This window comes from Vombatus ursinus, unplaced genomic scaffold (genome assembly GCF_900497805.2).
Source record: "Vombatus ursinus unplaced genomic scaffold, bare-nosed wombat genome assembly UNPS02009835.1, whole genome shotgun sequence".
NCBI lineage: Eukaryota > Metazoa > Chordata > Mammalia > Diprotodontia > Vombatidae > Vombatus > Vombatus ursinus.
This window is the reverse complement of record NW_020949613.1, coordinates 18829449-18843550: the sequence shown is the minus strand read 5'-3', so window position 1 is coordinate 18843550 and position 14102 is coordinate 18829449. Positions and strand designations below refer to the sequence as shown.

The 14102-nt window shown below is 34.5% G+C and overlaps 1 protein-coding gene across 5 annotated transcripts in view; it reads right to left on the bottom strand.

Moving 5' to 3' along the window:
• Window positions 1-9757: 9757 nt before the first annotated feature.
• The window catches only part of FAM135A (family with sequence similarity 135 member A), a 118190-nt gene continuing 113845 nt past the window's right edge, over window positions 9758-14102 (bottom strand). For 2 of the 5 annotated variants that reach the window (XM_027852931.1, XM_027852935.1), the window contains one exon: window positions 9758-12803. In XM_027852931.1, coding sequence (XP_027708732.1) covers window positions 12598-12803 — 206 coding nt within the window. In that variant the 3' untranslated portion in view covers window positions 9758-12597. The remainder of the gene's footprint in view (window positions 12804-14102) is intronic. The other 3 variants (XM_027852934.1, XM_027852933.1, XM_027852930.1) reach the window with 2 other exon arrangements.

The window sequence follows — 14102 nt, the reverse complement described above, 5'->3', positions numbered from 1 at the left end:
TACATTCATATACCACAACTTGCTCAACCATTTCCCAATTGATGGGCATCCTCTCAATTTCCAATTCTTTGCTACCACAAAAAGAGCTGCTATGAATATTTTTGTACATGTGGGTCCTTTTCCCATTTGTATGATCTCTTTGGGATATAGCCCTAGAAGTGCTATTGCTGGGTCAAAGGGTATGCACATTTTGATAGCCCTTTGGGCATAGTTCCAAATTGCTCTCCAAAATGGCTGGATCATTTCACAGCTTCACCAACCATGCATCACTGTTCCAATTTTCCCACATCCTCTCCAACATTTATCATTTTCTTGTTTTGTCATGTTGGTCAATCTGATAGGTATAATGTGGTACCTCAGAGTTGTTTTGATTTGCATTTCTCTAATCAATAGTGATTTAGAGCATTTTTTCATATGACTATAGATGGCTTTAATTTCTTCATCTGAGAACTGTCTGTTCATATCCTTGGACCATTTATCAATTGGGGAATGGCTTATATTCTTATAAATTTGACTTAATTCTCTATATATTTTAGAAATGAGGCCCTTATCAGAGACACTGGTTGTAAAAATTCTTTCCCAATTTTCTGCCTTCCTTCTAATCTTAGTTGCATTGGTTTTGTTTGTACAAAAACTTTTCAATTTAATGTAATCAAAATTATCCATTTTGCTTTTTGTAATGTTCTCTATTTCCTCTTTGGTCATGAATTCTTCTGTTCTCCATAGATCTGATAGGCAAACTATTCCTTGCTCTCCCAGTTTGCTTATAGTATCAGCCATTATATCTAAATCATGAACCCATTTTGACTTTATTTTGGTATATGGGGTGAGATTCTGGTCTATGCCTAGTTTCTGCCATGCTCTTTTCCAGTTTTCCCAGCAGTTTTTTTTTTCATAGAGTGGGTTCTTATCCCAGGAGCCGGGGTCTTTGGGTTTATCAAATAATAGATTACTATAGTTATTGACTACTGTGTCTTGCATATTTAACCTATTCCACTGATCCACCATTCTATTTCTTAGCCAGTACCAAGCAGTTTTGATGATTGCTGCTTTATAATACAATTTAAGATCTGGAATGGCTAGTTCACCTTCCCCTGCATTCCTTTTCATTAGTTCCCTTGATATTCTGGACCTTTTGTTCTTCCAAATGAATCTTGTTATTATTTTTTCTAACTCTATAAAATAATTTTTTGGTATTTTGATTGGTATGGCACTGAATAAGTAAATTAGCTTAGGTAGAATTGTCATTTTTATTATATTAGCTTGGCCTACCCATGAACAACTGTTTTCCAATTATTTAGATCTGACTTTATTTGTGTGAAAAGTTTTGTAATTGTGTTCACAAAGTTCCTAGGTTTGTTTCAGGAGGTAGACTCCTAAATATTTTATAATGTCTACAGTAAGTTTAAATGGAATTTCTCTCTCTATCTCTTGCTGTTGGGCTTTGTTGGTAATATATAGAAATGCCAATGATTTATGTGGGTTTATTTTATAGCCTGCAACTTTCCTAAGTTGTTTATTATTTCAGGTAGTTTTTTACTTGATTTTCTAGGATTCTCTAAGTATATCATCATGTCATCTGCAAAGAGTGATAGCTTTGTTTCTTCTTTGCCTATTCTAACGCCTTCAATTTCTTTTTCTTCCCTTATTGCTAAAGCTAATGTTTCCAGTACAATGTTGAATAACAGTGGTGATAATGGACATCCTTGTTTCACCCCCAATCTTATTGGAAATACTTCTAGCTTGTCCCCATTACATATTATGCTTGCTGAAGGTTTTAAATAGATGCTATTTATTATTTTAAGGAAGACTCCATTTATACCTATGCTCTCTAGTGTTTTTAACAGGAATGGGTGTGTATTTTGTCAAAAACTTTTTCTGCATCTATTGAGATGATCATGTGATTTCTGTTAGTTTTGGTGTTGATATGCTCAATTATGTTGATAGTTTTCCTAATATTGAACCAGCCCTGCATTCCTGGTATAAATCCTACCTGGTCATAGTGTATTATTCTTGTGATAAGTTGCTGTTATCTATTTACTAATATTTTATTTAAAAATTTTGCATCTATATTCATGAGAGAAATTGGTCTATAATTTTCTTTCTCTGTTTTGACTCTTCCTGGTTTAGGTATCAGCACCATATTTGTATCATAAAAAGAATTTGGTAAGAATCATTCTTTGTCTATTTTCCCAAATAGTTGATATAGTATTGGAATTAATTGTTCTTTAAATGTTTGATAGAATTTGCTTGTAAATCCATCTGGCCCTGGAGATTTTTCCTAAGGAGTTCATCAATGGCTTGTTCAATTTCTTTTTCTGATATGAGGTTATTTAAGTATTTTATTTCCTCTTCTGTTAATCTGGGCAATTTATATTTTTGTAAATATGTATCCATTTCACTAAGATTGTCAAATTTGTTGGAATATAGTTGGGCAAAATAATTCCTAATTATTGTTTTAATTTCCTCTTCCTTGGTGGTAGCTTCACTCTTTTCATTCTTGATACTAGTAATTTGGTTTTCTTCTTTCTTTTTTTAATTAAATTAACCAAAGGTTTATCTATTTTATTGGTTTTTTCATAAAATCAGCTCTTAGTTTTATTTATTAGTTCAATAGTTTTCTTAATTTCAATTTTATTAATTTTTCCTTCGGTTTTCAATATTTCTAATTTGGTGTTTAATTGAAGATTTTTAATTTGTTCTTTTTCTAGTTTTTTTTTTAGTTGTATACTCAATTCATTGATCTTTTTTTTCCATTTTATTTATGTAAGCATTTAGAGATATAAAACTCCCCCTAAGAACTGCTTTCGCTGCATCCCATAAGTTTTGGTATGTTGTCTCATTATTGTCATTCACTTGAATGAAATTATTGATTGTTTCTATGATTTGTTGTTTGACCCAATCATTTTTTAGGATTAGATTATTTAGTTTTCAATTTTTTTTAGTCTATCTTTCCATGGCCCTTTACTACATACAATTTTTATTGCATCATGATCTGAAAAGGATGCATTTAATATTTCTGCCTTTCTACATTGGATTGTGAGGTCCTAGTATATGGTCAATTTTTGTGTATGTGCCATGTACCACCAAGAAAAAAGTATATTCTTTTATCCCCATTTAGTTTTCTCCAGAGGTCTATCAAACCTAACTTTTCTAATGTTATATTCACCTGCTTAACTTCTTTCTTGTTTATTTTGTGGTTAGATTTATCTAGTTCAGAGAGGGGGAGGTTGAGGTCCCCCACTAGTATAGTTTTGCTGTCTATTTCTTCCTGTTACTCCCTGAACTTCTCCTCTAAGAATCTGGATGCTATACCATTTGGTGCATATATGTTTAGTAATGATATTACTTCATTGTCTATGTTGCCTTTTAGCAGGATGTAGTTTCCTTCCTTACCTCTTTTGATAAGATCTATTTTTGCTTTTGCTTTGTCTGAGATCAGGATTACTACCCCTGATTTTTTTTTACTTCAGCTGAAGCATAATATATTCTGCTGTAGCCTTTTACCTTTACCCTGTGTGTGTCACTCTTTTTCAAATGTGTTTCCCGTAAACAACATATTGTGGGATTACAGTTTTTAATTCATTCTGCTATCTGCTTCCATTTTATGGGAGAGTTCATCCCATTCACATTCAGTTATGATTACTATCTGTGTCTTTTTCTCTATCCTTTTTTCCCATTTATGCTTTTCTTTCTCCTTTCTCCTTTCCCCCTCTCACTAGTGTTTTGCTTTTGACCACCACCTCCTTCAATCCTTCCTTTCTATTGGCCCTTTCCCTTTTCTTCCCCTTTACCCTTACTGCTTCTTCCCTCCCTTCTATCCCCCCTCTCTTTTCTTTTGGTTCAACTGTGCCAGGGTTTTTTCTGGGGTGATATTTTCTGGGCTTTCAGAGGTTGATAGGGGAGGGTGAGAGTAACTACATTTTTACTCTGCCATCTTGGCTCCCAGAAGTGGAAGTCCCTGGGATGTATCTTAATAAAATTATAATAAGCAGTGTATAGTAAATGGCTGTCCATTTAGTAATATTTTTTCATATACATTTTTTGTAGATGTATTTATTCTAGTCCTATTTTCCTTATGTGAGAGGTAAGAAACAATTATATTTCCATATAAGGAAATTGAGAGAAAAGGTCAGAGATTCTAGAACCAGCTAAAAGTGGATGAAACCGGTTGTTTGGTTAAAGAGGCTGGAAGTATAGCAAAGGTTAAGCTTTACTTAGAGTGTGCATGTGAGCTTCTCCACCTCCAGGCGGGGTTAAGAAGCCATTTTTTTTTAACAAGCATCATAGTATGGAAAGAGGGGAAACCTATCAAGGGAAACATGTCATAGGCGTTTCTGGAAGTCTGTGACCTATGCTGACTTCTACCAATGAAAGTCAGCTAGGAGGAACTTGTGGTTGGGCATGGGGTATAAGGTTTGCTCTCGCTCCTGTACTCTGTGTGTGTCCCTCCCGCCTACCCATACACCAGCTTCTTGCAAGAATTGTAAACATTTCCTTTGCTCACTTCGGTTTAAATTTCGTTTCTTAAAGGAGAACAGAACTCTGATGGTTTGCAACTAGGGAAGCAGTGGGCTGAGACAGCTCACCCATACCTCCCTAACTCTATCAAGGAGTGTCTGAACCTCATTTCTAACACTTAGAAACTTACTTCACAAATATTTCATCATTTTATTTTCATTTTAAATAGTATTTCTCTATCAACTCTTTTTTTGCTTTTGTTTTTTCCCCTTAATCTTATCTAAGAATATCTATGGTTTTATAGAATCACAGAATTTCAGAGGTGGAAGAGAACTCAGTGTACATCCAGTCCAAACCCTATCTGCAAAAGAATCTCTTCTATCATATACCAACAAATGGCCATCTTGTTTTTGCTTGAAGTCTTTTATCATCCATCACTTCTTGGGATAGCCAATTTCACTTTTGGAACTTTCTAATTGTTAGAAAGTTTTCTCTTGCATCAAAATGTTTTACCACTTTGAAACTTTCACACATTGTTCTTTGTTCTGACCTCTGGGGCCAAACGGAGCAAGTCTGAGGCAGTGAAAGCATTGAATTTGAAATCAAGGACTGATTTAAATCCCATTTATGTCACCAATTGCTGGAAATCCCAGTGTCCCTGGGCCTTACTTTGTAAATCATACAGTCAAGGTGATCACAGATACATTTGAGTAGTTATCCCTTTCACATTTCGACTTTCCCCATCCAGTTCTATATATTGTGAGTCGGCATAAGCAATTAAATGGGAATTTTAGGGGAGTTTTGCGGAAGTTTCAGATGACACACAAAGGCCAGCAGTTGACAATGAAAAAAGTTCCTTTTCAAACAGTATTTTTACTTAACATTGACCTACATATAGTCTATGACCAAATACTTAACCCAAATTTTACAATAAGGTACTGTAAACACCCCATAAAAGAAAAAAGAAAAAATTCAGACTTCTTCTCTTGTACAGAGGGATAGCCAAAAAATTTAAGTGGATTTTCTAGATTGTGGGGCACTGAACCCCAACCCCTGCATTGTGGAAGGGTTAACTGTAACTGAGTGTTCTCTTTTGATTTATTTTGTACTTAACAATACTTATTCATAATGTTGGAGGATGGTTTTTGCTCATTCTTTTATGTGTCAATCATTGTAATGAGACAATTTTCTTATGAGGATTACTTTATTTTAGTTCGGTATAGCTATAGCTGTTTTAAAGGGAATGACTGCTCTGGGGCTCCATCTAAAGATAAATTTATGCTCACATATATATAAATATATATATATATATATATTTTTCCCCCCACCACTGGAGTTTTTTATTCAACATATCTGACTTATATACCTCTCTGCAAACTTAATATCACTCAATGCTGTCATTAAAACACAGATCTGACCATGTCACTAACCCCTTTCACAGAGGCTTCCTATTACCTCTGCTCAGGGATTCCTATTCTTTTTGGTATCATGGACACCTTTGGCAATCTGGTGAAGCCTATGTACTGATGGGGTATGGGCCCAAGCTGAGACCTTTGCCCCTCACCCCAAAAAGAATTTGGGTTCCATTTGTCTACAGGCCCCAGAAAACCCTTAAACTTTCTTTGACCTCACTCTAGTCTCAAAGGGTTATATTCTACTCAATGGCCTTTGCTTATCAACTCTCCCTAGCTCCCTTTGAAAACCTAATGAAGCTTAATCTTTGATCCTAGTCCCACCTTTGATTTTATCCAGACCCAATTCAAATGTCTACCTTCTAGTTCCCTTCATTATCTATTCCCATTGTCTATTCAACCTCCCAGGCATTCCCATCTGAATTCTCCCTGAACTCACCCTAGTTTCAGGATCTTTCTCCCAGCCCCTCCTGCCAACACCCAAAATTATTTGAGTCTATGTAAGATCCACCTGGCCCCTGTATAAAAGCTGAGATTTCCTCATGCCTGCTTGTCTTTACAGGAGTCACTAATATTCAGATTTCTTAACAGTCTGGCCTGTATGGCCCATCCCTAATAAAACTCTGTCTCAAAGAAGATTTGGGTTGAATTCCTTTGGGCAGGACCCATGTGTCATGATCTGAGGATCCCAGCACCCCTAAACCTCTAGACCTCATCAGTACTACTCCTCTGGATATTTTTAAATGCACAAAATAAAATAATAGGATCACAGAAGAAACAAATTATATTGATGTGTACTTACCAATAGAATGAAAAGACAAGTTCATGGAGCTCAGATTAAGAACCTGTAATCCAGGATAAAATTCAAACTCCATGTTAATCAGCTTTAAGAGTCTTCCTACTAGGGTAACCTCTTAGTACTCAATAGAAGAATTACCTCTAGCATCATCTATTTATCCTGTACAACTTGCTTGGTATATATTTGTTGTTCACATATTGTCTCCCCTATTAGACTGTAAACTCCTTGAGGGCAAGGATTGTCTTTTGCCTCTTTTTGAATCTCCAGTGCTTACTACAGTGCTTGGCACATAAGAGGTCCTTAATAAAAGTTTAATGATTAACTGGTTTGACGATATGGACTGAAGATCACAATAAAACACATTCCTTTCAGAGCAGCCATTCAGACAAAAGCTTCGAGTTTGTTGAAAGTATTGGATAAAATGGAAATGAAGTAGAAAGTAAATATACTTTTTTTGCAAGTGTTGGTTGGTTCAATGACTTTAAAAATAAAATTGAATTACATAATGTTAAAATTGCCAGAAAAGTGGCCAATGGAGGTGAGAATGTGGCAGCTAAATATCCTAATGTTTTGAAGAAAATAATGGAGAAAGGTGGATATAGTGATCAACTAATTTTTAATGTGGATGAAGCAGACTTATTCTGGAAAAGATGCCTTCTAGAACTTAGATTTCTAAGAAAAAAAAAACTCAACCTGGATTTAAAATGTCTAAGGATTGCCCAGTACTTTTATTGGGAGGTAATACAGAAGACGATTTTAAATTAAAAGCAATGCTTGTTTATTGGTCTCAAAATCCTCTAGTTCTGAGATGCTACAGTCAATTGCTTTCAGTTCTTTTGTAGTCAAATAAGAAAGATTGGATCACTAAACCTATTTTTGAAGACCGGTTTTCAAGTTATTTCAACTTAGCTGTTGAAAAAATAAAGGATAACAATATTAAGTTTAAAGCATTACTGATTTTAGCTAATGTCCCAGATCATTCAACTATACTTGGATCACTGTGTGAGAGTGTGAGCATGCAAATTCACTGAGATGGTGATAAAGCTCTCTGCACCTACCAGTGTATGAAGATTTAAAGAGAGAGAAGACAGTTCAGTCTGTACTGCTAAAATATTTTATACATTTCTTTTTTTTTTGGTGAGGCAATTGGGGTTAAGTGACTTGCCCAGGGTCACACAGCTACCAAGTGTCAAGTGTCTCATGCCACATTTGAACTCAGATCCTCCTGACTCCAAGGCCGGAGTTTTATCCATGGTGCCACCTAGCTGCCCCCTGCTAAAATATTTTAAATGACAATGATGTTATCATCGTATTGGCTTATTTTTAGGTATGATATTTAGGTTTATTTTTCCTTTCTCATACTACTCTTACTTTGTAATAAATAGGAATAAAAATGTTTTTCTTATCTTTTGCTATTAAACGTATTTATTATCTACCCCATTAGAATCTAATTTCCTTGAGGGTAGGAATTAGTTCATTCTTTGTACTTGTATCTCAGGGCACCAGCATCTAGTAGGCACTTAATATTTGTTCATATAATTTTTTATTCTTTATGAGATCTTGTAGTTGTACAGTGTAAGAATTTTGTAAGATTGGGCTTGAGAATAGTTTTTGCTACAAAAGTAAGCTAGTATTTACGTAGTGCTTTAAAGTTTGCAAAGAGCTTTACATATTCTCATTTGATATTAGCAACTTAGTGACACCAAGTGCTATTATTATCCCTGTATAACAGATAAGGAAACTGAGGCTGAAAGAGGTTAAGTGATTTTCCTAGGTTCCTGAGTCAGGTTTTGAATTCACGCCTTCCTGACTACAAGTCCAATGCTCTAGTCACTGTACCCTAAATCTTGTGTTGCTTATAGTTTTATCTCTTCAAAGAAACTCAGCACCCACCTTTAGGATGCTCTTAGTCTAATCAAGGCAGGCTCTAGTTTAGATCACACTGAATGAATCTCACTATTACAGAATTTTCCCATTTATTAAGTTTTTACTTTCTCTGGGCTGTGTGCAAAGCACTTTCAACTCAGCTAAGGGGGAACAGGCTGGGCCTGGTCTTTCCCTGGTGTTTCTGACACAAATCTGAAACTTGAAATCCTAAATATACTGCTTGTCACCTGCCCTTTCCTACTTCTGCCTCCCTCAAAGGAAGGGAAGGAACCAGCACTTGTAAAGCACTTACTTTGTGCTAGGCACTGTACATACAAATGCAAGCAAAAAGACAGTCCCTGCCCTCAAGGAAATTACTTACTGCCGGGGGTGGGGAAGTGGGGTGCAGGGGAAAACACCAACCGGTGTTGAGCTGAAAAGCAAGGGGGCTAGGGAGAAGGTTCCTTGTACAGGGGGAAGATTTTGAAGTCCAGAAGCCAGGAGCAGGGCCAGGAAGGGAATGAAGAAAATGGAAGTTCACCAATGAAAAGGAGGCAGTTCTTAGAGAGATATGTTCCAGGTTGAGAAGGACAATGAGAAGGTTGGGCTGTTCCAGGGTGAGGAAGCCCCAGTGCCTTGGGGAAGTTCCAGAATGAGACAGCATAATTTAGAAATCTGGGGACAAGAAAACAGGGCCAGGAGGGCAAAATATACACATTTCCTTGCTTATGCTTTTTTTGCTCTAAGTCAATGTTGTCTATATTCAGATGCTTGATTAATTTCTACTCCTTCCTGTCCTTTGCAAGGAAGTTATCTAAGACAGGGCTTCTTAAACTTCTCCCAATCATGACCCCTTTTCGCATTTCAGCAGAGTTTGTTGGAGATACATGGCCTGAGGGCGCACACAGTGCAAGGTGAGCATGTTCTGTGTTCAGAACCAAGGCCTGTGTTCAGAACCGATGAAGTTGCGTGATGCAATATGGGCAAGCACTGCCAGAAACACCTTGGATTCATTGTGCTTTTGATTTTGAATTATTTTTTGGTCATTGCACATTCAGAAACCTTTTACTGTTGCCAAATGGGGTCTTGACCCACAGTTTAGGAAATTCTGGTCTAATAAGTTATATTAGTACTTCATCAATTTCTAAAGACTAACATTAGAGATTATAGGATTATCAAACAACATATATTTTAGTATATCAAGGAATATTTATTGAGTGCTTATTATATGCAAAGCACTGTGACAGGTACTATGGGGGATACAAAAAAGACATGGTCCTTAATTTCAGTAAGTTCTCTCCTGTGAAGGTCAATAAGATCCTCTCCAAAGCTGTAACAAGGGTGGGTGGGGAACACAGGAATTTTTTCCCAAGATGAATTTAGAGAGCACCAAATTTTGAGCACAATAACAGAACCTAGAGTCCTTAAACAGATCAGCATCAACAGATGATTCCTATGTTAGCAAGAATAATTTAAGATAGAAGCTGGAAGATTGTAGGGTAAGGTGTACATCTCCCCTATTCTTCTTGTTCTGGTGCTATGTAGTGGCCCCATTTCCTACTCACCTTCTCTTCAACTATGAGTGCATTTGAAAGTTTGTCCTAGGCAGTGTGGTACTTGCCCAGTGTGCAAAAATTCCTAATTACAGCTCTGCCTATATGACTTGGCTAAATAAGAAAAAATTCAGAACCTAACCATGCTTTATTATAGCTATTTTCTGATACACAAAATTACCAATCTCTGTTGGCCTTTAGAGTTTGCTTCAAGAAGACTTTTTACATTTTGGAGGGCAATATAGTACTGACATCATCATAGATTTAGAACTGGAATGTATCTAATCCAACCCTCTCATTTTATACATAATTTCTCTGTCCCTCAGTTTCCTTAACCAGCTCATCCAAGGTCACAGAGGTATTAAGTAGCAGAGCTAGGATTTCAACCTAGGACCTATAATGATAAAGCCTACAAACTATGATAAAAGCCTACTAAATCACATTTCATTTATCTCCAAATGTCTCTAAGACAAATAGGATGATGTTAGATATGAAGTCTCTCTCTTCCTATTCTGTAGAGCCATTAAAAACACGTCATAGAGGGTTCTTTAAAAATATTATATGGTCATAATGAAAAGTTTCTCCAAACTAAATCTGGGGGTTATTTCACTGATCTAGGCTCAACACAGATCAAAGTATGTTTACCCTCAGGTCCTGAAGACCAAGTATGTTTTAAAGCAATTAAAGTTACAAAGTGTTGAAATGTCACTTTTTAAAAACAAAGATTGTTTTATAGATAGGTCCTTAAACTGAAAGAAAATGGGAAAAAAAAAGAAAAATAGTTGACATCCAACTTTGAACTATCTTTGGACAAACTGAGAAAAATTATAAGTTCTCTCAAGTGTTAAGTGGTCAATTATAAGAAAAATTATACAATACTAGGACCATATCCAAATTTAGCAGAACCACTACTCTAAACTCAGGACTGAGGTAGTATGAAAATGAAAAACCAATCTCTATGAAAATATCATGAAACTGTTTAGTGAATTGATGAATTTCTCAAATATATCTAAAAAAGTAAAATGCTATTTAGCAGCATCATTAAGGTATCTTTCCATTCCATACATATACAACTTGGCAAATCAAGGGGAAAAACATTTTACATAGATTATATGTTATAAAATCATGCTAAACTGGAGAATTATTTGACATTGCCTTTAAATGGTATATATACATATCTGCTCTTTGCATTATGAAAATTAGCAAGAGATTTCAGTTGTTTTAACTGCTTCTAATAGAGCCATACATTAATTTTATTAATGCCAGATGCAGTAACATAATGCTAAAAATAAGCATGCATTAGTCATACAACAAATTATCCTTTAAAAATTCTGCTTGTCACAATTAGTGAACTTCCACTTCCTATCCACTTTAGTGCATTATCATTTGAACAAGTAAAAGGGGAAATGAAAAATACTGAACTTATTATGCTACTCAGCACCAGTAAAAAGTCAAAAGACCTTTAAACATTTTCATATTATCAAAAACATTTGTATCTGTATTACCAAACATGTAAAGTTAATAACTTTGTTCCATTTCAAGATGAGTTATTTTATTTACAGTATTTTGTATTTCAATAAAATCTTTTAACAATATTTAAAAATTATCTAACTTCATAAAAGTATTGCAGAAATTTTAACATTTAGTAATTTTATGTACATATAAGGAAGTTCATGAAAAAAGTTAATTTAAAGAAATGTATTCAGGGAATACAAGCAATGTTACCAAATTTAGCAAAATTCCAACTAAATCAAGGCAGCAGTCATTCAAACATTCAAAAACCCTTAAATGCTGCTAGCTTCTGAACATGAAAAGTTCCAGTAAGAAAAGTAAATATGTAAAACAATATGTTTTTGAGATCAAATGTAGAAAATACATTTCTACAGATATGGCATATGTTTAAGAATAATGACAACAATGATTTTTGTAGAAAACCTTTAGGACACTATGGAAGTATGAACAAACTACGTGGGATGCTCATAATAATGGTCAATTTCAGAACCCACAGATAGTTTTCAAAATGTATGATATATTAGCAGCCATAACTGTATTTCCAGTTAAAACATTCTAAAACTATAAGTAAAATTCAACATGATTGACTGCATAATACCTCAATGTTAGAATTTAAAAACCAAAGTGATTCTAGTAATAATAGCTTCTAATAATATAGGCATATGTAGGAACTCTTGCAGATGGAAATCAATAATAAACAACCAAATATACATACTGTGTTTAAATCTTCACTCTGAATAATTAAGTACCAAAAATATAAGAAAAAGTAATAGAAAAGTAAAAAGAATAAACTTAAAAAAATATTGCACAGCCACATTACCTAAAAAGTAAAATTGATATTTAAAAAGCTCTACATATGGATGATATAAATTATCTTCCATATAAAAAGTATAAATATTTCTTGAAACACAGCGGCAGCTACAGTTTAATATCACACATTATTTGATTTATTGGTGAATGAGGTAATTGCCACGTCTCTAACAATGCTTTTATGCTACTGGAAATATTTTAGAGCAGCAACCAGAAAGAATTTTTCTAAAAATATTTCTGAATCAAGAACAGCAATATGTGCAGCTCTCCCAATAAGTGAATCTGCTGTATTGGGCAACGCATTGATGACATTGTATCGAACCAAATTACAGTCCTTGCTTTGCAGAACTGGGAGAAGGAGGTTCTGGATCATTTCAGCATAAATTGGTCCTATAAATGAAAAGAAAAATGAGAGTACTTTTAAGTTACATAAAATTTGGCAAACCTGAATAATCTAAAAATTTTGTTATTCTACACAGATAGTATTGGCTATGTTAACATTTACAATGGCCCAATTACATTTCATTTTATTATAAAGATTCTAGTATGTTTATTAAGATTTTATTAGGAAATTATACTCATGGTATTTTCTCAGTTGTGTGTATTATATTTGCAATACAAAACTGTCACTTGTTAAATCTTAGCAAATTATTTGGTTCATTCAACATAAAGCTTAAATCAAGTCCTATTTTTTCAGTTAATGACATGATTTTCTTATATAATTTGATTATATTAGTTGTATAGTCACTGAGGTCAATTAAATTTTTTAAAATTTATTTTTATTATGAGAAAATATAAACAATTAAGAATATTCCAAAATACAAGAAAAAAAGAGGGCTGTGATGAAACTGTGGACTTCCACTATGTATGTAGTATAATTTTAAAATTGTATGTTAAATTTAACATGATACTAACAAAACTTTTCTGTTTGTTTTTTCCTTCTGAACTTAAGTCATTCTGAGAAAACAAATCAGATCATGAATGACTAGGGAGTTCTTAAAAATATTTTGGTAGCCTTCATTTTCAGCTTGTTTTCATGAAGCAATAGCCACCAATGGCCAGAACAGCAATGTGAGTTTGGTTCTCCCTGAATACATAGGACCTTACAAAGGTCTTTGTTATGAAGAAGGCTTGTTAAATGCTTTTTTCTCCTTTTATTTCAAAGCTGCCTATTTTTTGGACCTCTGCAATTTTAGGTAATGAGGTGCTATTAAGCAGTAAACATAGCTACTATTTATAAATGTGAATTGCTTTACTTGGGACAAAGACATTTGCTTTTCCAATGCTGGTTCATTACTATACTTCTAATAAATAAAGGCTATGAGTTTTGTTAACTACAGTTTTCTTCCTAACCAGTAAAGCTAAACTTAACAGGTAAATAGGAGTTAGAAACTACTTATTTATGGTCCTTATGATTAGTAAGAAGGCAGTGTCAAAGTACAGAGGTGGTAGTAGAAATGTAATTTTAGGAGCAACGTAAAGGAAGGAAGCTGGGAGGAAAATAGGGAGTGTATATGGATAAGAGGTTGTACTGTTTGAATACAACATGCTAGATTCATTGAAGCAATGAAAACTATGCAATCACCAGATCCCTTTTACCCTCTTCCTGCCACAAGTCCCATATTTAGTACATCTACTTTATAGTTTCCTGATGTTATCATACTGCCTTATTTAAACTACTGAATAGGA